General features: G+C 40.7%; 1 protein-coding gene across 1 annotated transcript in view; it reads right to left on the bottom strand.

Moving 5' to 3' along the window:
* Positions 1-15086, bottom strand: part of CLNK (cytokine dependent hematopoietic cell linker) — a 119497-nt gene extending 104411 nt beyond the window's left edge. The window contains exon 1 of the mRNA XM_045019662.1: positions 15043-15086. Within this exon, the coding sequence (XP_044875597.1) occupies positions 15043-15086 (44 nt within the window). The remainder of the gene's footprint in view (positions 1-15042) is intronic.
* Between the last annotated feature and the right edge of the window lie 11303 nt (positions 15087-26389).

Raw genomic sequence — 26389 nt, 5'->3', positions numbered from 1 at the left:
AGACTAATTTAGTTAATGTTTGTACAGTTCTTGATCGATTTAAAGCATTATTATTATTCCTCACCTGAAGTCACAGCCATCTGTTTGTGACAGCAAAACTAGTTGGCTGTGGCTTGTGATTCATTGGAGGTGCATCAGGAGCAGATGAACCTTTAATTATGAAAGATCATGGTTTCATATCCATCTCTTATAATGAAAACAGAATGAAGAAGAAAATAACCCAGGAAATATGATATACCAACATATTTGTGTATAAATGAAATGTTTTTCAAAATTTCCTCTTGAGGTGTCAGTTTCTCTAATAATAATTCAGCAAGATCTACATTTAAAAAAAATGTTTTTTGAGTGTCTCAATTTGAAACACCTTAAAGAGGCCTTATTTTGAGAGGGCAGATGTTCAGTATTTTCTGAAAATCAGGCCCCATCAAGTCACATACTAGGGACCCAAAATCTTTAGTCACTTTTAAAAATTTAGGCCTACAGTTATTCTGTGAAAGATTTGTTTTCACTGTTAATCTGATGCTGAGAATATTAAAGGGATAACAGCAAGGATAGAGGAACTTATAGACAACATATAGACATGCAGTTTTGCAAACACTGACTTATCACGTCTCATGGTATTAGGTGTTCTTAAAGCTGCAGCTTCTGGCGCCACGTAATTACATAAGAATCTATTTCCTTTCTTTTCTGTTTCTGTTTCTAGGCTTCATGGTTGCAGAAAAAAACTTGAAAATGTGAACTGTAAAAGCTCAAAAGGCAGAGGAGAAACCAAAGGACCCTTAAATCTCATGATTTTTGGGGAAGGAGGGTCCTGAATTTGAATGCTTGGTGTTTGGCAGTATGGGATATGATAGATGAGAAAGGGAGAAAGATATGGAAACAGCAGTAGAACTCCAATGAGAGTAAGAGCTGAGCAGATAATTAAGCGGAACTGAGCTGAGATAGGATTTGGCTGCATACTCAATTTAGTCGTAGAAATGGTGCCGCTGAAGTCAAAAGAATTACTCATGAGACTAAGCCAAGCAGGAATTGACCCATAGTAGAGAACTGGCATGATGCAAAATTCCCCAGTTCTCTAGTAAACCACACTTATGGCGTTCCAGTCCCACTGAGTTCAGACTCCTACCTTTTGCTGCATCAGATCAGGTGCTTAGAAACTATGGTGATGTCTTTTGAAACTACATAGAAGAAATAATTTGACTTGCTGTCCTTTATCTGGTGAATTTGTAATTTGGAGACACATCCATTAGGAAGAGACCATTGGATTATTTTTACTAGTGACTTGATCTAAATTTACAATTTTGGTTCTCAGTCTAGTGGAATAACCCACTGCACCAACTAGCCCTGCCCACCTTTGCTTGCTAGAGAGAAAGAGAAGGAAGAGGGCAGGTTACAAGGAAGACAAAGCTGTAGATAGCTATTTAGCTTGCTTATGTTAATGAAAATGGAAAGATCCAGAGTTGGAAAAATGCTTTGTCAGGAAAAAAAATTTTTTTTCAAGAGAAAAAAAAATTATTACGACTTTTGCCCTTGTCCTTGTATGCCTTCTTGTTTTCTGAGTACTAGATAAATCCAAAGATGGTTTTATTGCACTGTTGTGATTTGAGCCTGGAATCTAATTTCTAGTTGGTTTCTTCTCCCTTATTGTTTTAGGAATGAGTCACCCAGCTGAAATTTCATTCCCTAAGATGTTGATCCCATTGGAATGAATGGGTGTCACATCAGTAGAGCACCACATTCAACTGGAGCTGAAAAGCAGGCTAAGCCTCCAATAAAATAGAGAAAAACCTTGTTTCATAAAAAACCCTGCAATAATAATTGCTCTTATTATTACTATTGGAGTAGCCTCAACCAAGAGAAGTGTCCCATTTTGTTAGGTGCTGTATAAACACATAGTAAGAGAGAGAGACCCTGCCCTGAAGCGACCCTACACAGTCTTAATAATCAGCAAAATCTTATTTTCCTTGTATGGATCTTTAAATTAAACTGTGTAAGCAGTTTTGGAAAAGTATATTGAAGTGTCATTAGGGGATGTTCAGGAATTGTGGGGGAAACACCTATAGCCAGCCTCTAAAGCACTGTCCAAACATACCAGCCGAGTTGCAATTAGCAATTTGCCAGGAACTCAAAGCAGAACTAATCAATTTTTTTTCAAAGCTCGACACTTTGACATTTCAAATTAAAAAACAATGGGGGAAAAGTTGCAAAAATGTTCACAATTATTTTCCCTTTTCTTTGACCAGCCCGAACCAATAACTACATTACATAAAATGGAGCAGCTAGTAGTGGCTCTCCTCTATAATGTGGAGTGGCAGCTCTAGAAATTTTCAAACCAGAAGCATGATGTGCTTCACCTTGAATTTTCCCTCAGTTGTCTGGCTGCCTGGATCAAGATGGAGCATTGCACTTGGACCTGCAGTCTCCATGGCTTGAATTGCTCTATTAAAGCACAGGCACAGGTGTTTCATTGTACAGCTTGGTGAGCACATTTTCCATCGATATGCATGTTAGTTTTTAAACTTTGTTTTAATGCCCTTGAAATTTGATTGGAGGGATAATCTCAAATATCCTTACTCTTTGCCAAATAAACCACTCTCTTGCAACTCCAGTACACAGCAGCGCCAAATCCTCAAGGAGTCCTTATTCAGACACACTCCCAGTGACCTCAATGAGAAGTCTGGCCAGGGACAGACTAAATAATCTGTCCCTCAGTTGTCTTCAGATAACTATTTTCAACCCTAAAAAGAACAGGAGTACTTGTGGCACCTTAGAGACTAACAAATTTATCTGGGCTACAGCCCACTTCATTGGATGCATGTAGTGGAAAATACAGTAGGAAAATACACTGCATGCATCCGATGAAGTGGGCTGTAGCCCATGAAAGCTTATGCTCAAATAAATTTGTTAGTCTCTAAGGTGCCATGAGTACTCCTGTTCTTTTTGCGGATACAGACTAACATGGCTGCTACTCTGAAACCTGTCTTCAACCCTGTTTTTAACATCAGAGCTCACAGTAACAACTAAAATAACAGGCCTAAAAGCAGACTGAATATTAATTAGAGATGACAACAGCATAGAGGCAGTGGGTAACATTTTATATGGACCCATTCAGCTCCATTGCCTGGCATATATATTTTTTTATTGTAGAAGTTTCATGGAAAGAGTTGGAAGTTGTATTAAGCAGTACTATATGCCTGACACAGCAAATCTATCACAGGCCTTGACTCCAATCAAGGTGCATGGAATATAAGTCAGCATAGTATTTGACCCAGCCACTATCGCCCTTTTATATCTCATATAGAAAAGTTCTACCGTATCAAGTCACAGATGGTGGTATGTAGTAGGAGAAGGATTACTTTTAGATTGTGGAAAAAACATATATATTCTATCAAGTGCCACATGGTGTAGAAATTTCTTCTCACAACAATGGAAAATAGTCACATGCAGTAGAGACAATCTGTAGAACTTGTTTCTCTGACTGAAATGAACCCAATCTGTTTCTAATTTGTTTCTGGCATAATTAGCACAATGCTTAATTTATTTTAGTAACATGTTCATTTAATTCTTCCACTTGCTAGCAATGCAACCAGAAGCAACGTATTAGCAATATGAATATATTAGTATATAACTGATAGGAGCCTCCCACCAACATTTTTAAGTAAAGCTGTTTGTTGATTTAATAAAATCCATATGTGGGGTAACTCAATTTAACTGTACAATACAGTCCTCTTTTAACACATCGCTTTGCAAAGACATATAAATTAGCAATGAAAAATGACACACGCAGAGAACTTAACAAAAAAGGTCTAATATTTCAATTGATTGGAAGTGGTTACATTGATTGTCCAGTTCAAGAAGGAACTGAGAATGATTTAAAAATGCTGAAGCCTGGCGGTTTTTGACTGCAGCTGTCTTGCATATGGCAGACTAAGCACAGCTAGCATTTACACATCATACAATCTTTTTGCCTTAAGTAGCATGAAAAGTTTGTCAGGGAAGGAACAGGCCAGGTACCAAAAATCATTCCCATGTTTAAAATGCATGTTTGGAGTAGAAGCTTGTTCAAAAGCAAATGAGCTTAGGTAGAAGCAAGAGTTATTCATGTAGGTTTACCTTAAGATGTGTGTGATCTGAGGCAGCAAAGCGCTGAGATGCTGTTTCCTATGAAGCAAATTCTGTGCACCATTGCTAGATGCTTTACAGAGCTGAATGGGTTTCAGTGTTATTTCTTCAGCATAAGCAATACTGAGAAATCTCCTTTGGAGAATGTTGTCTGATTTCCTGTAAAGTGTTGCCACAGGCCCAGCCACCAATCAGCAGTATGAGCTTTGACCAGTGAATACCCATTATTTCCCTTCTCTGAGTCTCCCTTGAATAGAGAGAAAAGTAAGCACACAGCTCTTACCTCCTTTGTGTTGCATTTAACAATTCTACCCCAGTGTCCGCTGTTCAAAGAGCAGCTTTAAGTCTTAGCATGAAAGGGATGAACTTCTTTTGCCAGATATCTTTTTCAGTTTAAGAAAAAAATGATTATCCACTGAACTTAAACTTTCTCCTACCTTCTCTGCCTGATCAAAGGGTTTATAGAATTGTTTTAAGATATGTCTAAATATTTTAATCACTTTGTTCTCAAAAGAAATGAATACACTGGGGGAAAAATGAATTAATTCTGCTCTCAAGTGACATGGAATCTCAATAGATTTCTCTAGCAGTGTGTGAGAAGAGAATTTGTCTGCATGTGCTTAACCAGGAAATATTTTGCCTTATCTTCACAGCTGTTTTAAAACCAATATGGGGGGAAAAAACAGATATTGTTTTTGTCCAGAGCTGGTTGGAAAAATAATTTTTCCACAGAAAATGTGGGCTTTTTGGGGAGGGAAGGCAGTTTATCATGAGAGTCCATGGCCACAGTACCTCATAGAACATGGGTGGGTGAACTTTTTGGCCCAAGGACCACATGTGGGTATGGAAATTATATGGTGGGCATTCATGAATGCTCACAAAATTGGGGATTGGGGTGTAGGAAGGGGTGAGGGCTCCAGCTGGGGGGTGCAGGCTCTGGGGTGGGGCCCGAAATGAGGAGTTCAGGGTGTAGGAGGGAGCTCCGGGCTGGAGCAGTGGGTTGGGGTGTCTGGGGATGGTGGGGGCTCCAGATGGGGGTGTGGGCTCTGGGGTGGGGCTGAGGGTGCTCTGGGCTGGGACTGAGGGGTTCAGAGGGTGGGAGGGGGATCAGGGCTGGGGGTTGGGGCTTGGGAGAGGGCCAGCAGTGCAGGCTCTGGGCGGCACTTACCTCAAGCAGCTCCCGGAAGCAGCAGTAGTCCCCCCTCTGGCTCCTACACGGAGGCATGGCCAAGCGGCTCTGCATGCTGCCCCGTCCACAGGCACTGCCCCTGTAGCTCCCATTGGCCACAGTTCCTGGCCAATGGGAGCTGCAGGGGCAGCACTTGGGGCAGGGGCAATGTGCGGAGACCCCTAGCTGCCCCTACGCATAGGACCCGGAGTGGGAACACGCCACTGCTTCCGGGAGCTGTGAGGAGCCATGGCACATGTGGAGGGGGCAAGCCCCGGACCCCACACCCCAGCGGGAGCTTGAGGGCCAGATTAAAACATCTGAAGGGCCAGTTGTGGCCCCCAGGCCATAGTTTGCCCACCCCTGTCACAGAAGATATGCAGTCCAGCTGGGTAATGCCACTACATTGCCTTCTGTAATATAAACAACAGCAACAGGTATAGATATATATTAAAAAAACCCTACCAAAACAAGACTCTTCACTGCACATGTTTCTTGTGGGTGAGGACGAGAGAACAAACAACATGTGACAGATTGTGTATCACGCTGGTTAATGCACTATGGGAAGGCACGCAGATATTATGCTGATGAACATTGTAAAATCTATATAGATTAGAATGGAGGAGAATGGGGACATATGTCACTGTGAGTGCATTTCTAAATTGAAATATTAATGATTTTGTCCAAAAAAAATGAAGTTTTTGGTTTTGGGGTGTTCATTTTTTTATGAAAAATCAAAATTGTCCATGGCAAGCAAATACTTTGCAAAAAGTTAATTTAAGCAAAACCATAACTGTCAGCCAGTCCTATTTATGGCTCTCAAACAGGTGCTTTATTGTAGTTATTTTTTGTAACTAGTTGGAAGTCACATTACACATAGTGCAATGTGTGTGACATAGAAAATCATGCCCCTCACTGTGGTGGCTGGACAGAATTGTAACTACAAAAAAAAATAAAATAAAAAGAATTTGCGGCTTGAACCAAAGTTCATTGAAGTCAGTGGGAATTTTGCCATTGACTTCAATGGGCTTTAGCTTGGGACCCTAAGTAGGAAGACTGTATTTTCTTCCTTGCCCAAGTAAATAGATACTGATTTTCTTCTTCCTTTTCTCCATCCTCCTCCTGCCCCTCCTTGTTACCATTCCTGGGAAGCTGTGGGAATGCTAACATAAAGAGACGGGTCTCACAATTTGTTCCAAAAGTGGCCAGATGTGAGGGTGTTCCAACAGTTTGCAGAAGAGGGTTCCGTAACTGTTAGGTAGCTGCTGAGAAGTCCCTTGTACTTGTGACACACCCTAGGCATGATGAGCTCTTGTGCTCCTGTGGAAGGGAACTGTTGTGCTAGGTCAAGTTCATGGACAGAAGGATGGTTTCTGAGATAGTCAAGCCCAGTGAATTCAGGACTGAGCTGTGTCACTATCATTCACGTTGTTTGGCTTTTCCTCATTGGCTTGTGTAAAGTTTGCACAGCTGGGCCCAAATGATTTGAAGAGTAAGATTAGGGCCTTAAATTGGATCTTCCATTGGACTAGGGGGCCAGTGAAGAGAGGAACACTGCGTGATGACATCTCATTGCCCTGTGTTAGCTAAATGTCAGGGTCCTGCATCTTGTACCATCTGGATCGCCATCACCTCAGACAGGTATAGAGCATTCCAGTCATTGATTCTTGAGGTGATGCACAGGTGGCCATATCTGCATTGGAGTGGAAGGAGTGAAGCCTGCCCTGTCAAAGATGGTTGTATTTTTGGCTACTAGAACCATTTGACTATCCAAAAGCAATGAAGAGCCCAGAGTGGTCCCAAGACTGTGATCAGAGAGTAGATGCCTTTGAATGAAAGTGATGTGGTATAGTTCAGTTCTTCAAAGCACATCTCCTTCTCTCCAACATTAGCTCCAACTTGCCTCAATGTAGTTTCAGCCAGCTGCTGATTTCACTGGGGCACTGAGTAAGCTGTGAAATAGCGCTCTCTGTGTTCAGTGTGAAGATGATATAACGTGGGGCATCCCTTGAGTATTTATAGCATACGAGACTAGTAGAACCAGAAGTCTCGTATAAATGTTGACAAGGATGTGGAATCCTTGAAGGGCTCCACAAAAGAGTGCTCATGAGGCAGAAAAGCATCCATTCCTCTGTGAACCTTTCTGAAAGGAAGTATTAGAATCACCTAAGTAGCAGTCTGTCCACTCCTGCTAAGGCTCAGCTGAATCAGTAACCCCTCATGTTCAGCTGTGTCAGAAACTGCTGATAAATCTAACAGTATGAGCACGGATGTTTATCTCCTGTCTAAAGGCAAACGGAACTTTCCATTCAAAGGAACAGTTTCCTGTTTTGATATTAGAATATGCGCAGAATGCCAAACAGGTAACCATTGCCAAGACGCTCTTTATCTTGTATAAAGAATCTTTTTAGGGTGTTGTTCTGGCTACTGATTTCCCCCCCCCCAATATGTAACATGCATGTTCTCCAGCATGGGGAATAAATACACGGATGAATGTGATGTGACTACACAGATATACATTGCACATAGAAGTATCCAGTAAGTGAAATGAATATAACACAATAGGTAGTCAGGTATCTTAAGGCTTGTCTACATTATCACTTAAGTCGATGTAACTTATATTGCTTGGGGTGTGAAAAAACCATTCCTGTCACTGACGTAAGTTACATCCACTTAAAGCAGTGTCTGCATCACTCTCCCAGTGACATAGCTTCTGCCTCTTTTTGAGTGAAGTAATTACGTCAACAGGAGAGCGTTGTCTTGTTAATGTAGCTCATCCTCATCAGCCGCGCTATGTCAGTGCCACTGCGTTAGTGCAGTGGTGCTGATGTAGCACGGTAGTGAAGACAAGTTCTTAAAATAAATAGCTGATACAGTAGAACCTCAGAGTTATGAACACCAGAGTTACGAACTGACCAGTCAACCACACACCCCATTTGGAACTGGAAGTATGCAATCAGTTAGCAAAGACAAAAAAGCAAGTACTCTACAGTGCTGTGTTAAACATAAACTACTAAAACAACAAAAGGAAAGTTTAGAAAAAATTGACAAGGTAAGGAAACAGTTTCTGTGCTTGTTTCATATAAATTAAAATGGTTAAAAGCATCATTTTTCTTCTGCACAGAAAGTTTCAAAGCTGTATTATGTCAATGTTCAGTTGTAAACTTTTGGAAGAACAACCATAATCTTTTGTTCAGCGTTACAAACATTTTGGAGTTACGAACAACCTCCATTCCAGAGGAGTTCATAATTCTGAGGTTCTACTGTACATTCAACAGTTGTGTAAATCTGTGGAGCTTGTTAGTACAGTATTAAAATTCCTCTAAGCAGCCTGCATCTCAAAGCAATGTATACTGACTATATGGCTTGATCTTGCAACATGCTAAGCTCCCATTTAGAGCAACAAGAATTGAGAGCACTCATTTCTTCACAGGAATTGCTCAGCACCTTGTAGGATTCAGCTCTTAATATCTCCAAAGTATATTTTAAGAAGAAAATGTCCCTTCAGCAATGGGACCTGCATAATTCTTACTTGGATTTTATTAAGCTGACCAGTACTGCCCTAAAATTCAAGCTATTCTGCAGAAGGGAATGTCATTTCAACAGGGACTCAATGTTACTCATTACCAGACAGGGGGATTTTAAGGCTGCACAACTGGATCGCATACTATTTTAAAATTACCTAATGGTATTAGAGCTGGCATATCCTCAAAAGTGTTCAAAACTATGTGAGATACAAAAATCTACTCAAACACAAAAGACATAATTTTAACTGGCAGCTTACCAAGATACCACTGATATCAAACCAATTAACTCAACAATGGGATTCTCAGAGAGGCTGCACTTGCGATCGGCACAGTTTGCTGCCAGGAAATCTGACTTGAATCAGATGAAAGTTTCTAATACCGATTAAGAAATAAAATCTTAGAGCTGGGCGAACAGCAATAATAATAATAATAATGATATTTTATTTTAATTCAGCTAGGTCTGCAAAATGTTTGAAAATATGACCCATATGTTTGTGAATCGAGAATAATACAAAACAGAATATACCTTGCATGAGCGAAACATGCCTTTGTGATTATTAGGTTTGATATACTACAGCACAAGTCATTTATGGGTTAACCCTTTGTATGTTATATGATCATCCCTACCTAATTCATGTTATTAAATGGCATAGACACTGTCCACAGGTGGAATATGTGTTTGTGTGCTGACAGTTCGGACTTGGGCAAGCCCATTGAACTCAATGGAAACTCCCATTCACATGAAGGAAGTTTAGTTTAGTCCCATAGATGAGGGTTTCTCAAATGTCATTGCACTGTGACCCACTTCTGACAACAAATTACTGCACGACCCCCGTGTCCTGTATTACTCTGGATTCTAAAATCTAGCATCAGGGCCGGCATTGGGGGTGGTAAGCAGGGCAATTGCCTGGGGCCCCATTCCACAGGGGGCCAAGTTGCTCATGTGTTGGCTTCAGCTCCAGGCAGTGGGGTGCAGGCTTCAGCTTCTTCCCCTGGCAGCAGGGAGTCTAACACCAGCCCTGGAGACCCCATTAAAAGAAACTCACGACCCCACAGTTGAAGAATCGCTGCCATAGACTGTAATACTGATACCTCTAACTCACCTGTTAATGACTAGAAGTGTCATCTTTGGCCAGACTAGGATTGGTGAAAATCAAAACCACACTTAGATTATTTTAATAAGAAGGCAGTGGGACAACACCTTAGATAAAAAGAAACTGTAAAAGTTTAATGACCATTTCAAGTACATGCAGTGCAATCCTAGAGAGAAGCATCAAGCAATTAACTGCTCATTAGCCCCAGGTTTTCTCTCAGAAGCAGGTGCGGACTTGCAGGGTTATATTCAGTCACACTCCTGTTCAGTGCTAAGAGGATCAGTGCAGAATATTGGTTGCAGTGCCTTTACTATGCTGATGAAAACTAGATCTATATTTCTGTCTCTTCCAATCCAGCTGATTTGGTGAGACAATTTATCCAGTGTCTAATGAAGACTAGGGCATGTATGAGGGTGGGCTGGTTGAAACACTTTACCAGTAAGACTGAGATAATGGGGCAACAACCAGAAGAAAAGACAGAAATTATATCAGCAAATTCCAACTGCTTTCTACCTTCAGGTCCTCTCTACCCTTCAAGCTCTCATCCTCCCTGCTTTGCAATATATGTATACTTCCGCTCCAGCCTTTGCAGTTCCTCCCCCATAAAGTCCTCCTGCACACCAATTCCCAAAGATCAAATGCTTATTGGCATGTGCATATAAATAGTTTCCCACTCTGGGGCTCCAACGAGTCTAAATGGTTTAATACCTGCTCCTATGTGCTAGTCCACTTTTAAATTCTTCTTGGGTTTTTTTTATGTGTTTTTGAGACAAGGGCCCACATTTTAGCCTGATTAGATATTTTTCAAATGTTTTGACTTTCAGTCCTCAGAAAGAAGTTTTAAAAGTTCAAAGTACATTTTATTTCTTAACATCCTTTAAGTCACCTTAAACATCATAGGTTTGTGTAACTACACTGGCCATCTTATTAAACACATATAAACACATATAACACTATGTAGTACGAATAACTGTGATTTCTTTTCAGAAGTTTTAATCTTAAGAACTTTAATAGCTAAATAAACCATATAGGCAGATTTGACAGTATTTGCAAATTGGACTTGTGGCAATTTAACCAGAAACGAGAGAGCAATCCAAAGTGGTTACATTGGTCTTGACCAGTTTCACAGGATTAATCAAAAGCAAGTCAGACAAAAGTAAAATAGCTCAGTTTTTAAAAAATAAATAAATAAAAAGTACTGTAAATATATAATATAAAATATAATATAAAAATGTTACATACCTGTGACCATAGGGACACCAATATTTTATGCTTAAGTGCACTGTTTCTAATTTAAGCTTCATATCTGAGGTTGCACATACTTCCTGAAACACATCTGAAAGAACTTTTTGGTTAATGAAACTGCCTTTTGAATGGTCAGCCAGCTACAGTTTTGTTCCTTGGTCATGATTATCTAAAACAATATATAAAGATACATCTCTCTCTCTCTCTCTCTCTCTCTCTCTCTCTCTCTCTCTCTCTCACACACACACACACACACACACACACACACACACACACACACACACACACACACACACACACCCTCTCTACCTTTAAAAGAACATTCTTAATGTTGCAAAGTCAAGCACTGAAAAATTAGGACGTGCCAGAATTAAGGTTGCCTGTGTAACATTAATTTGGCCTCTTTGTGCATATGCATTATGATCTGATCTTCAATTATATTATCACATTTTTCCACAAAACCCCTACTTCATTCAATGCACGGGATGGATGGTGCTCACTTAATGAACAGCTATTCAATATATTATCTCCTCATTGTTCAACTTGTGGCCCAGGCCTTATTTACTCACCCGAAGACAGAACTAATTTTCCTCATGGATTTTATTAAGGGGCTCATCTTTCTAGTCACTAAGTGCTTCACAATTAATTCTTTGATCTTTAGAACACCCCCATGTAGGGAGGGAGTGGTATTATCTCATTACAGATGGGAAACTTAATTCAGGTATTTCCTAACTTTTGAGTGCTTGATTCCACAACCTTAATGATGTTCTTTTTAATATAGTTTTTTGTGTGTAATTTCCTAGTTTTTAAAAAAAAAATCAAAGTGAAAAACAAATTCTATCATGTGCCAGCTCCACTACACAGACTTCTGCCATTTGAGCTAATGGAGTAACTGATAGCAGTAGTACGTTATCGTCCTCTATGTGGACTAGCACTGAAGAGGAATATGAGATACTTTGCCAATTGGTTTCACAGATATTTGCTGACAGCAGAAGAATGGTGAGACTCAGGAATTGCACACCACTTTTGGCGGTGTATATTGTGTGTGTATATAGCTAGACACTTCTGTGAAAAGCACACCATGTCCACACTGAGGTGTGTAGTTATAAGCGTCAGCAAAAGGCTCTGGCAGAAGCCGGCAGTGGTGAAAGACTTCAGCAGCTCACCACTGCTGGATCTTTCCCCTGCAGCAAGGTTGAGCCTTTCCTGCTGCCAGAGTCTTTCCCTACAGCAGGGGAAGGGCTCTATGAGCAAGGGGGCGGCTCTGCCAGCCTTTCGCTGCTGCTGGGATCTTTCCCTGCAGCAGGGAAATGACAAAGCCTTTCCCCACCGTCAGAGACTTTTCCAGCTAAAAATAGCAGCGTAGACAGGGAGACACAGTTTGGGTGACTAGAGAGCCATGTAGGGTTTGTGCTTGAGTACATACCCACACCCTACAGGCATGTCTTTACTCACCTAAGCAGTGTCTCACTATCTCCATTGCTATTTATATATGTGCTCGGGGGTCGGGGGGCTACATATGCTACATGCCATCAAAAGAAGCATGCAGCTTAGATGCACCCCTGCTTCCATTCCAGAGCGGGGGTGCATTCTGGACCGGGTGTACTCTAATGAGTACAGTCATTTCTGTTTATTCATGCCCCTCCCCCAGATAGACCCCTTCTGTCCTGTTTGCCCAATCTGTCCTGGTCCTGTCCCTGACCTGTCTCTCTTCCCCACCTATGGCTCCTTGGCCCATTCTCCTTGCCTGTCCAGTCCCACTCTGTACTCTTCAAGCTTCCAATCCCAGTCCCAGTCTCCTTTCCCAGCCAACCCCAGTTCCCTCTCCAACTTCTTTTCCTCAGTCTCCTTGCCCAGTCAGTTCCAGTTTCCCCTTCTAGGATCCTTGTCAGGTTTGTCTCTTCCCTCCCCACCCCCATGACCCACTAGCTTCCAGTCCTTGGCTTCTTCCCAGGTCTTCTCGTTCAGTATCAATTTCCCCCCTCCCCCCCGCACACCCTTCCTGGCTGCTTGCCACAACCTCCCCACTCTCTTTTGCCAGTCAGTCCCAGTTCTCCCTCTTGTCAGATCTGTCTCCCTTCTCTCCCCATCAGCTCCCCATCTCCTCATCCAGTCTGTGTTCCCCACCAGTCAAGTGGCTCCAAGTCCACCACCAACACTGGTTTCCTTCCTGGATCCAAATCCCAGTCCATGCCCCCACCCCTGGCTTCCAATCCCACTCTCTTTAACCAAACAGTTCCAGCCTTTCCTCTCCTTGCTCCCGCCTCAAGTGCCTTTCTCTATGCCTTGCCAGTCACAGTTTCTTTCTCAACCCACCATCCAGTCCCAGACTCACCAAACTTCTTTTCCCAGATCCCTCACTCTCACAGATCTTGGGAGACAGATCAGTCCTCACTTACAGACAGACCCCCAACCTGAAGCAAATACTCACCAGCAACCGCACACCATACAACATAAACACTAACCCAGGAACCTATCCTTGCAACAAAGCCTGATGCCAACTCTGTCCACATATCTATTCAAGTGACACCATCATAGGACCTAATCACATCAGCCACGCCATCAGAGGCTCGTTCACCTGTACATCTACCAACATGATATATGCCATCATGCGACAGCAATGCCCCTATGCCATATACATTGGCCAAACCGGACAGTCTCTAAGCAAAAGAATAAATGGACACAAATCTGACATCAGGAATCATAACATTCAAAAACCAGTGCGAGAACACTTCAACCTCTCTAACCACTCAGTGACAGACGTGAGGGTGGCAATTTTGCAACAAAAAAACTTCAAACACAGACTCCAAAGAGAGACTGCTGAACTTGAATTAATATGCAAATTAGATACAATTAACTTAGGTTTGAACAGAGACTGGGAATGGTTGGGTCATTACACTAATTGAATCTATTTCTCCATGTTAAAATATCCTCACACCTTCTATGGGTCATCTCGATTATCACTTCAAAGGTTTTTTTCTCTCTCCTGCTGATGATAGCTCATCTCAGTGGATTGGCCTCTTACAGTTGGTATGGCTACTTCCATCTTTTTATGTTCTCTGTATGTATAAATATCTTCTTTCTGTGTGTTCCATTCTATGCATCCGATGAAGTGGGTTTTAGCCCACGAAGGCTTATGCTCAAATAAATTTATTAGTCTCTAAGGTGCCACAAGTACTCCTGTTCTTTTTGCACAGGGTTTGTCCCCTCTGCATTTGAACAGATTACTTCCTTCTCCAAGCTGCCAGCAAAGGGATCTTTGAGTGTACAGGAGAGACAGGCTTCCTGCTCTGACTTCTGGTGCCTGGCCCCACCCTGGCCAGGAACAACTATTATAGAAAAAGTCCAAATTCATCCCTGTAGCATTGGGCTGGAGAGAGCATACTTAGTTTTTCAGAGGGATAGAAAATGTGCAGTCCAAGCACACGTCAGAGTTGTGAGGGGATGGATTATACTCAGTTGCTCGGTGGAGCTGGTGCATTCACCGACTTGTCAGCATTAGGAACTGTGAGAGGATAGATCATGCTCAGTGAGGATGGAATCTGCTGAGATTTTAGCTGCTAAAATCTCACAAGGGTCTACTGTCCTACAGTTTAGCTGTAATCTGGTTATGATGAATGCTATGAGGCCTCACATTGTAACTTCAGTTTCCACAAACAGAAACAGAGGGTGTAGGGATCCATCAGATCTTGATCATAGAAGGTGATCTACTTCTATGGCATCATTCTCCTTTTCTACCAACCTCACTGATACCCTTCTGTGGGGTTTAAGGATTTATATGTGAGAAGGAATCAGGTTAGGGGTGTGCCGGCATCACCTCCCACTTGCTGCATGGAACTTCAGGGAAGTAAGATAATGCTAACTTATTCAGCATTAGCATACTCACCTTTCTCCTCCAGGCTGTTGAATCTTCCATGCTGTTGAATCCATCTCCTTAAAGGGTGTGACCGGTGGAGGGGTGAGTGGGATTACGAGATGCTAAAGATGGCCTTGGCTTCCAGTGATATCTGCCTGGATCTTGGAGCTCTCCTGTTTTGTGAGATGCAGGCCCCCTATTTCAGTATATAAGCACCTGTATGTGAGTACAAGCAAATCCCTAATTCAAAGTCATATCCAAAATACATTAAATCTTGACTTGTACAGAGCTGTTTATTATTGTCAGGTAATTATTGATGTAGGCTTTAGGAAACAAGCTAATCAAAATGTTGTATTCAGAAATAACATCTCTTACAGGATCCAAAACTCCCATAGATTTCAAAGAGCCTAGAAGTTGGTCCACAGCAAATAATTCAGATAAAAGATGTTTTGGAAACTTTTAAAGAACTGAACAAAGTTAACATTGCCTCCCATGAAAACTGTAAGGGGACATCTCAGCAGCTAACCTTCTTTCGTTTTCTTTTTTCAGCTAATTAAATCCCATACTGCAGAGTAATCACATGGTACCAGTTTCTGCTCCCTGTGACACTCTAGCCTGCACCCTGCTGAGGTTGGAATAAGCAGGGAATATGATCAATATTATTTCCTTATGCTCCTCCATCTGTCTGTCTGTATCCACAGGTTGTTTCTTGTTTTATATTTAGATTGTAAGCTTTTAGAATACAATAGAAATAAATAATAATAAATAAATAAAGCACAAAAGCCCAGCAATGGCATGTGCAAAAACCTCGTTACATTTTGTACCATTAGAAATAAAAAAATTCAAAAGGCTCAGATAATAATTTTATTTAGATTCCTTAGCATATTTATTAATTTACTTTTGTTAAAAAAGATCACATTAGTCATTGTGCAAATTCCTTCCGTCCTCACTCAGACAAGTCTCCCATTGAGATTAGTGGGAATTTTGCTTGATGGACATCATCCCTTGAGGTGCTAAGCATCCCTAACTCCTATAGACTTTCTGGGTCCTGAGTAAAGTCTGCAATATTTTTAAATAATATCTCCTATAAATGTAGCTATCTGTCACTTCTCCTACTGCTGATTCAGCATATTGTAACCCCGTATTAGCTGTGCACATGGTGATTTCAGTTTTACACAGACAACTACAAAGATCAAAATTAAAACTAACAGGTGATCCTAGTCTGAGCATACATTGCTAGTCTGCTAGAGGTGAGTTCAAATTTTTGAAGATTTGCTAGTATGAAAAGCTGTAAATGGCTGCCTTAACAAAAGCACTCAACAAAACAGCTGAAGCCAAGCTCTTCAGCAGTAAAACCCAACATGGTAATTTAGGTCAGCGTCTTGTTTGTGGGACACAGTAGTGGTTTGAACTTTATATTTGGTTGTTTAGTTTTTGTTTTTTTTTAAAGGTAGGGTGATTTTTCTCTTTAAAATGTGAGCAAATGTAGAGCTTATGAAATCAAGGGACTTTTCACTAGCTGGGCCAAATTCTACCTTGATGCACCTGCTGTATTATTAGTATAGCCCTTGATTCTCAATGCACATAAAGCTCTGGCGAGACATTTTGAATTCGGAGCACCTTGCAGGTAGGCCCCATTACAAGGTATCTCTAAAGGGGGAGTTGTGTCCACTCTCAATTCTTGCAACCTCCCTCTGCTGTACTTTCTCATGGGGAACCTGCATTTGGATTTACATGTGGGGTAATGATGTGAGGACACCTCTTGCTAAGAGAGAGATGCCGCCAGAGGAGAGAGGAAGATAAGACAACACTGTGTAAGGGCAGCACACTATGAGGATGGAACTTTCTTCCTCCATGGATTGGTCTTCAGAGCATGGAAGCTGCATCAGGTGATCTCTCCTTTGTTCTCAAAGACCTCGCCTTTCATGGAAACATTTGTTTTTCTCCAGTGTGTTTTACCATGGAGGGTAGGATATAACACATGGTGCTAATTAGGGTGTGATGGCTGCTACCTTGGTTGACACACCAGAGACTGAACTAGGGGATTCCACAGTTAAAAGCATGAACTGCTCAAGGTTGAACTAAAGCTACCTTGCAGGTGCTATAACAAACTCATATCCTCTGTGGATCAGGCACCAAGGTGGGGACCTGTAACACATGCTATCCATTGGGTTGCAACAGCATAAGAAGTAAGTGTAATGCAGCCCATTATTTCAAACACTGGTTTTCAAAGTAGAGTCCATGGAATCATTCCTGGTGGCCCACAGAATGAAGTTGTTTGAGAGCTAAACAATGGAAGGACTTGGGTGTTTGAAAGGAAGACGACTTTGTGAGCAGACGTCTCTTTCAAGAAGTAGCCTGTAGAAGGAGAACCTCTGATTTGATACAATGAACAATGTTACCGGAGGGAAGGTGATCATAGGCCAAATTCAACTAAATAACTCATTTCACCACAATTACATATGTGCACAGGCCTAATGTGGATGATACCCATTTCTTTAATATATATTTCAAACAATTATTAGAGCTTCTGGGTATTGTAACTTAGGTATTGTAACTTTGTTCCATTCTTGGGTGGTTAAAACTTCTAAAAGAACATACACAAATGGTTTCAAACATCACAAGACATTTTTCTGAAATTCTGATTTAGGACCTGACCCAAAGCCCATTGAAGTCACAGAAGGACTCTCATTGACTTATATGGCTTTTGATCAGACCCCATGTCTGCTATATACTATACCACAGTATAACTGCAGAGTCACACTTTCTACCACTCTTCCTTGGAAGAATGGAGAGAAACTACTTTGCATTATGGGATTTTATTCTTCTTAATTTTGTGTAGCATTGAGGTGCCATGTTGTTAGGCACTAAAATAAAGTAATAAGTTGACAGACCTATAGGTAGGTAGAGAATATCTATCTCCCAGTGTCTCAGAAGTTCCTTAGGCCTATATTACAAATGATTAAACATTACTGTTTTAAACTGTGATCATGTAACAGCTTGTTTATATGACAAGAAGCATGTGTTTGAACCCACATTCCTTTATTTATTAATATTTCACGTTAATGTTTTTCTTTAAAAATAATCCCCCACAGCTTCTAAAATGTTCCCTGTCTGGGAACAGGCCAAGGAAGACGCTGGTCCCAATTGCTCTGTGCACTGGGCTAGAGAGGAAAAACACTCTGTGCAGAGAGGAGTGTGCTTTCAGGTGGCAAGACATAGTATATAGATTTTTTTTCTCCTCCTCTAGTTTTTTGTTTTGCCTGTTACCTATGGGTATGGCCAGGTCACAGTCATTTAAAAAACCCCAAAAAATCCGAAACCTGTTTTTAAAATGATTTCAGTATGTAGATAAATAAACCTTCTACTCCAGGAATGGTTGGAGTTTGGTGGTAGGAACTGGAGGAATTGGATAATTTGCATTTACAGCTGGCTCTGTATTTTTAAATGCAACCTACTTCACAGTGTTTTCTAAACAACAGTACCTAAGGAATTTTAGAAAAATAATGAGGCATTGTTGAGCCAACCATGGAAGTGAGCTCAGTGTTCCTGGGGCTAAAAATTCTGTTTGTAATTCTGCCTGGAATCATTTCTTGGTGGGAAGCTGAATTGAAGAGAATATCTAATAGAAGAGAAAAATAAAGAAAGGAAGTGCATGGAATTGTAAAAGTGAAATAGCAGAAGTTTTAAATACTGTGGTACAGAGAATTTATTGGTACTGATATGTTACTTAAGGGCCTATGAAGTGAATAACAGTGATGGAAATTAACTATTCCCTGCAAAAATGAGAGACAAATTGAAATTTCAGGGGGTGGGAGGAGAGATCAGAAAATAAGAATGATGTAGTATAAAAGTTTAATATTTTTATTATCTGCATTTGTGTAGGACCCACAATGTGCTAAGAGCTGTCCACATTCACAGTCCTTGTTCTGAAGGGTTTATGATCTAAGATCCCAATCCTGAAATCAGCTCTGCTTGATCTTCCGATGTCGACGGGTCTCTATGCAGTGGCATAAGGGTCCACTGTTTGGGAAATGAAACTGTTGACATTGTACAAGCCAGTTAATAATCTATTGTCTAATCTGATAGGCCCCAACTGAGCCAGGCAGTAAGGATATACTTAAGTGAATAAGCTGTACATGTGTTCTTAAGGTCAAGCAGGTACTGAAATGCTTTGCTGGGTAGGAACACAGAGCTGAATAGAGGCCTAGAAATGTAGAGTCTTTTGATAAGAGACAGGCATGTGCCTCAATTAGTTGGAAGCATTTTTAGAAGGTTCCTTTAGAACAATTTTTAAATGTATGGCCTGCAAAGCTACTAAAATCTTCATTTTCTTCTGGGAAACTGAGGATAATTATTTCATTGTTCCAGAAAAAGTACTGTTTGGCTAGATACAATAAAGCATATTTTGTGCCGCAGCTTGCCAGGGACTTAACTTTGCCAAACTTCTGTCTCCTCTTTGCTAGTTTGTTCCTAAAATCTTGGAAGAAGTAAATCTAGTAGTGTTTGTACTATGCTTGATGTCTGTGTGGCCTTTGGGCAGCCTCAAGTCTGTTTCCTTTCCTCTGAAATTAAAACAAAATTATACAATAATAGCCAACAGTTTCCCTCATGACTTGGTTTGCCATCAGGGTTTTTGTGTACACATACAGTTATGGGTTGTCTGGGGAAACAAGTGCCACTTGTTTTCCTCATAAAATTTGAACAAAGGTAATATTATTTTTAAGGCTGATTGAAAAACAGGAAAATAAATTAGCAAAAAAAAGCTCCCCCCTTTATTTTTGTCAACATCCAGAAAATTCCATCCCCCACACCCTAATTTTCAACCTCATGATGGGCTCCAAATGTTTTCTAGTAGTTGAGCACTGATTTTCTATTGTCAGTGTTTATTTTTTTCTGGTAAAAATCAATTTTCTTTTGTGATTCATTTTCAAATACCAAGTTTCCTATATTATCCCCTGCAGAGCAGACGCTAAATTCAGCAGATGAGGACCATGGGATAGGACTAGTCTTTCTACAAGGCTTCAGTTCATTGAGACAACTTTTACTGCCTATTCTAATTTCCCAAGCACCTTCTCTTCACCAGCCATTTTCCCTCAAATTTCACTCTACGGATGGCAGCAATGGTGTGACCTCTTGTGCACACGGCACTATCAGAAGCCAGTACTTTAAGCCTCTTGGGGCAGGGACCATCTGGCTGTTCTGTGTTTGTACAGCATTTAGCTCAGTGTGGTCCTAGTCTATTATTATGCCCCCTAGGTGCTACAGCAATACAAATATATAATAATAATAATAGTTAATAGACTTGCTGTGAACTCAGTAGGAATGATCTTTGAAGTGAAACCCTTTCAAGGTTTGCATTTGCATTTTATTGTGAGAGCTGATAAGATCACAACCAAAGGGGATCAGACTATCAAAAGGCATATTCACTATAGAGTTAGTGTTGAGGATAATTTGCAACTAGTGTTACGAGGTGAACTCAGTGACAGCCTTTCCAGCCTTTCTGTCAATATTTTTACCAACTTTAAGGCCAGATTCTCTGATCCAAGATGTTGAAAGTACTTCGCTGCTTCTAAAATTTCCAAAACTTCTTTCAAGTCCCATATGTTGCCAACTCTGGTTGATGCCCCTGTAGCATTGTATAATGTATTTAAGCTATTACTACACCAAAAAACCTTTAAGGTGAGGTTAAGATTGCAGTAGCATATCAATGTTTTGAATCCATGTATTTTTTCAAGAACTAATTATTTTGTATTATATTTATTACAGTAGCAAGATGGGGATCCCTTTGTACAAATGCATATGAAGAGTCGCTTTCTGCTCCAAAGGTCTTAAAATCTAAAGAGAAAAGACAAAGAAATGGTGGGAGCAGAAACAGAGGTGAAGTGACTTGCCCAAATTACCCAGGAGCTCAGGAGTTGAGCTGGAAATAGAACACAGGTCTCCTGATTCCCAGTTCAGTACCTTATCCATGGACCATGCTGCTTCCTCTCTAAAGTGTTATCTCTAGGAGAATGATAGTTAAAATAAAAATCAAATATTAGAACAGGAAATTCCAAATTAAGGTTAAGCCTAAAAGAACATCAAGGCTCACCTCCTGCAAGTTGTAGCTGGTTTATCAGGATTTCCCCAAAAGCCTTAGGATGCTCATCAAGGCCCCTGTGCACCACTAAATGTGGTTCATTGACTTCCACTGTAAAGCTCATAGTCCCCTCTGTGGGCCTTGGAGGCATATGGCTTCAAAGCCTAGTTAAGCTCATTTGGAAGTGTACCCAGAGCCTTCATAACAATGAAATCACATTGTTACTTAGAGCTGCTCAAAAAAATTCCGACAGAACAGTTTTCCATCAGAACATGCAGTCTTGCAAGAATGTTTTGATTTTGATTTCACACAGAATGGAAATTCTGGTTGCTAACCACCTCTACCATTACTTATTTTTTCTTTCTATTTTTTTATGAAGTAGTAACAATGCAGGCAGTTTGCAGGATGAGGGAAGTATGTTCTAGAGACAAGCGTCCACAATCTTACCTCGATTAAATCTGCATATATCCAGGGTAACACTATTTATATCAGGGGGTGACACTGGATGCTCACTGCCAAAAGTTAGAACAGAATCTCCCCTGGTCAGTCAGGTTTTTTCTATATAAATCTCTTCATTAATGTTATGATTAAGAGAACACACTTAGAGAAAATGGGTAATTTTTTCAAAAGGCCTAACGCCTATTTTTCAAAAGTGACTTTGGCACACAGAAGCCCAAGTTCCATTGACTTTCAATTATAATTAGGAGCATCATTAGAGCTGGGCAAAAAATTTGTACTGAAACTTTTTTTGATGAAAAATGCAGATTTGGTGACACTGAAACATTTCATGAATATATGTTGATTTTGGCAAATTGTTTCAGTTGGAAAAAAACTTAAATTCCAAAAATTTGAAATGTTTAATTTCAGCATTTTTTTGAATAAAAAGTTTCAATTTTTTTATTTGAAATAACTTCTCATTTTGAAATTTCCTTTAATTTAATTTTAAAAGTAAAAAATTAAAACATGCTCAAAATCTAAATGAAGCGTTTTGTGTTGTTGAAGTATAAAGCTCAGGGTGAAGATTTTACTCTGATCTCTCTCTGGTATGATACACTACAGTGTTTCAAAGCTGGTGACAGAAGTTTCCTGTGTTCTCTATTTAATTATATTGTTCCCTAAAATTATGATCCACAGACAAGCTGTAGGAAAGTGAAATGGGTGTATTAACCATTTCCTGGGAGGCATGGTTGACTGCAACTCCTAGCCTGTTTTTGAATCTTTGAGCTTTATAGCTTTGGTTTAACTCATCTTTAGCAACTACCTTTTGTTTTGGTGTGACATAGGATAATCTTGGTATATGCATGTTTAACCAAGAGAGATAATATATTGGGGTAAAAAGGATTTTAAAAATTCCTGTATCTTTAAAGAAATCTGACAATAACAAATAACTTATTTTAAGGGAAAGTAAATACTTTTTAAAAGGTCAGTTATGCAAATTGTATAATCCAGAGAGAGTGGGTGAATAACATATTGATTATTAAAGATACCTTATTTTCTTGTTCACTGTAAGTTTGAGTTTTCTGTTTTTTTGCTATAGGACAAGTAAGGTACAGATGGGGTTGTGGCTGGAAAGTCTAACTCACGAGTCAAACAAATGGATAAACTGAGGTACAGAGAAACCAAATAATTTGCTCAAAGTCACACAGTGAGTCAATGGGAAGGTGTGGGAATAAAGCCTGAGAGTCCTGACTTCCACTCTGACTGCTAGACAGTGCTGCCACCAGGAGAGGATTTAGACTTGCCACTATGTCAGCCTGACATCTTTTATAATCAGCAAATTTCCTTTTAAAACAAAATCACCTGGAAACCTTTCCAGAGCAAACTTTTCCGTATTCAGTCCAGTTCGCATGTTGAAACACAGTGTTTTTTGGTGGCAAATCAGACTGTTGGCTAGTGTTGATGGCTGTACAGCTATGGGCACAAAACATCTGGAAGCTGTAAATCCAGAGGGGAAAAAAGATCTCCTGTCCTACGTACTTAAAAGCTCTTAAAATTTTACAAGATAGTTTGTTTTCCAGTTGGGTATTCATTCCTTGGAAGCAAAAGCTTTTTTATGCTTTTTATATCACAATGAGGTAGTGTCTACACGAAAATAATCCTTTTCCATTCATTCCTCTCCTTTGAATGTCCTTTTCACCAAATATCTTCAACTATAAACTTTTATCATCATGATAGTTACTTTGGTTTATTGTAAACTCCATTTGTTGTTTAATCACTGCCTCTAATCTTGGAAGACTGGGTTCTGAAAGCCCCTAGAACATCCTGATCCTTGCACATCATTTTCAGTGAAAGATGTAATAGTTTATGGATGGGACTTGTAAAGCAAGAAAGACAACCACAAATTTGGATGCAAACATAACATTATAGGAGTGGAAATACTGTGCCAGTGTTGGCTATTTTCTTTTTTAAAAGCTGGTCTTAAGAAAACTTGGGTGATTGATAGTCCTTTAATGCTCTAAACACTGACCAGCAAAAAGCATAAGGCTTATATTATTTCCATTAGCAAGCTGGCATTAGTAAAAAGTAAAAACCAAGGTACAGTAGTAAACAAGGTTGTCAAAATATTGGAAAAATTTTAAAGGCCAGATCTACAGCTGGTATATCAGTAAAGGGAGGGCACCTGGGACCTATGCATAGGTGACTCTGGAATCCCACAGATCTCTTGGGATCCACATAGTATGGGAGTGAGCCTCATGTCCTATTCTGTAAGGACATGGGCCCTGCCCCAACTCCATTCCAAAGGATGCTGCTGCTGTTGTTTTGTCCCATGATAATCATATCAGGCCATAAAGTTTGACAGTGAATTCAGCAACCTGTACAGGGTCCTTTGTAAGAGCATGATATAAGGGGTCCAATCTGAAAAACTTCACTTTCCTTACAATGCTACATTCAAAAGCATGGGGAGGTGATAGTGGATGTTGTTTTCTGAGACGCTTTGATATAAGAAGATTTTTAACCTTTTGACCATTTATTTCAGCTGATATTTCCCATGATAGGATGTTAATACATCCACAGCTCAGATTGTCATTCCAATCTGAGCTGCCGATCTTCCAATTTTGGCTAGATCAGCTGCTACCTCACTCCTGTATACACCAATGTGTGATGAAATCCACTGAAAAGTCAGTTTATTGCCTCGCTTTACAACCCTCTATTTCTGCTCTTCTTATTTCTTGCAGTGCAATGAAAACAGTTTTCAGTCTGTCTGTCTGTCTGAATCAGAGAGGAACTCTTCAGAGGATCCTTGTGTAGATTTCCTCCCCAAAATCTCCCTTGGACAGGTGTTTCCACATGAGGGTGATACAGTCACTGGCTTGCATCTGTGACCTCATAGCTGACCAGATATTCTATTGAGTCTATTGATGCAACTCAAATGTTGCATCTGTATATGAGTATTGTTCATATCTGGATGCAGTAGTCAAGTGCTACAGGGCCAATTTGACTGCAAAGAGATGCCCCCAAAGGATCTAAGCAGCATCAACACAGACCTCCACCTCTGAAGCTGTTCAAGGCATTTGGTTTGGGACGAGAGAGTAAAGGAGAAGGGCTTAATAACACCATTCTTTGAATTTGAAGAACAGAAGCAGGAAAAGGGGGTTCTGCTGGTGTAAGTGGGAATTCTGGGGGCTCTATAGCCCAGTGGGGGGCTCTGCAGGGATCTGCTGCCTAGTAGGGTGCTACTGTTTCTCATCATCATCATCATCATCATGTTCCCATTACGCCTCTGGCATTTAGGGCCGCAACGAAGCTCTTCCAGTCCTGTCTGTTTCTGGCAAGTCTTTCAATGGTTCCCCAGTTGTGTCCCACGTTTTTCAGCAGCGCCCCACAAAAGTTTCAATGCTTAACAAACTCTGTGCCCCTTTTCCTCTGTCAGCCCCTGCACTTTTCCTGTGGGAAACCCCTAATCCAAGGCTGCTTATAGAGACCGCACAGGCTGGAAAACTGAGGCAGGGCATCCAGCTTCCTTTTGTGCAGCTGCTCTGCAATACAAAGGCCATGTTTACGCTAGGGCACTACAGTGGCATAGCTTCAGCACTGTAGCTATGCCACTGTAAGTTGGTAATGCAGACACAGACTCCCGCAACAGAGGGGTTTTTCCATCACTGTAGGAACTCCACCTCCCCAAGCGATGGCACTAGATCAACAGAATCATTCTTCCATTGATCTAGCTGCATCTATGCCAAGGTTTAGGTTGGCATAGCTATAGCACTCAGCCTTGTGGATTTTTCACATGCTGTGTCAACCTACATTTTCATTGTAGACCAGGCCAAAGGAACATCAGAACAATTTAATAGCCCACACAAATGAGGAGGCTTTAAACCACACACTACCTCTTAATGACTATCTGGGTGTGATGACTTCATGGCTTCTTTAACTCCCTCTGTGCGGTATTTCAGCTTATGCTTCAGTGACTGCTCAGATGCAAACCATTTACACCTTTCACTATTACACTGTAATAATTGTGGCATCGCATGAATTGTTTACAAAAGTAGTTCACCAGTCATCACCTATCCTGAATTTCTTGGCACTGGGATGGCTTTGCTACTGAGTTAACTCGGGTGCTTTGCACCAGGGCCTGACCATCTTTGTTTGCCTAGCCCAGGTGGAGCAGCCACAATGCAAAGCCATACCCAAGTTACTGTCCACACTGCTCTTACCCATGTGTAATGCTAAAACTTCTTGGGGGATAGTCCATTGTTCTTTGTGCTGTGGTAAGCTGAGCTGCTCTGATTCTTTCCCAGTGAATTGTGGGAGAACTTATCTGTCCTTCTGGGCACATAGATGGAGTTGTGGGAAGGCAATGGAGGATTTTGAGCATTGGACTGGGTTAGTCTGTGTGCTCGCTGCAAAGTGGGATGTATTAGCCACCTGAGCGAAAGCAGCACCCAAGCTTTAGCCTGCAGCCCCATACAGATTGGATTAGTCTGGATTGAAAGCACCACTGAACTCAGATGAAAGGTTTTTGTATGTGACCAGAAGGGATGTTAGGAGCAGCTCCCGAGTAAGAGCTTGTGTTAACTCTCCAGTGAAGATGTGACACAAGAGACTTTTGGAACAGCTGGCTGTGTAAGACTTGTGATGAGCATGTTTATCCAGAGTATATCATCACTTTCTAAACCATGTATTCATTTGGTTCTATTTTTAATTGTGTTAATTTTAATTAGGAGCAGGATTCATTGTGTTGAGTCATTCTTCAAAAAATGTGAAATTCAGCTATATATGCAGGATTAAAGGTATCTGTATTTATTCAGAGATTTAAGAACAATCAGAGTGGAATAATATTTGTGTAGGGAATAA

The sequence above is a fragment of the Mauremys mutica genome, chromosome 5 (assembly GCF_020497125.1).
Source record: "Mauremys mutica isolate MM-2020 ecotype Southern chromosome 5, ASM2049712v1, whole genome shotgun sequence".
NCBI classification, from domain to species: Eukaryota; Metazoa; Chordata; order Testudines; family Geoemydidae; genus Mauremys; species Mauremys mutica.
This window is presented reverse-complemented; position numbering and strand designations above follow the sequence as displayed.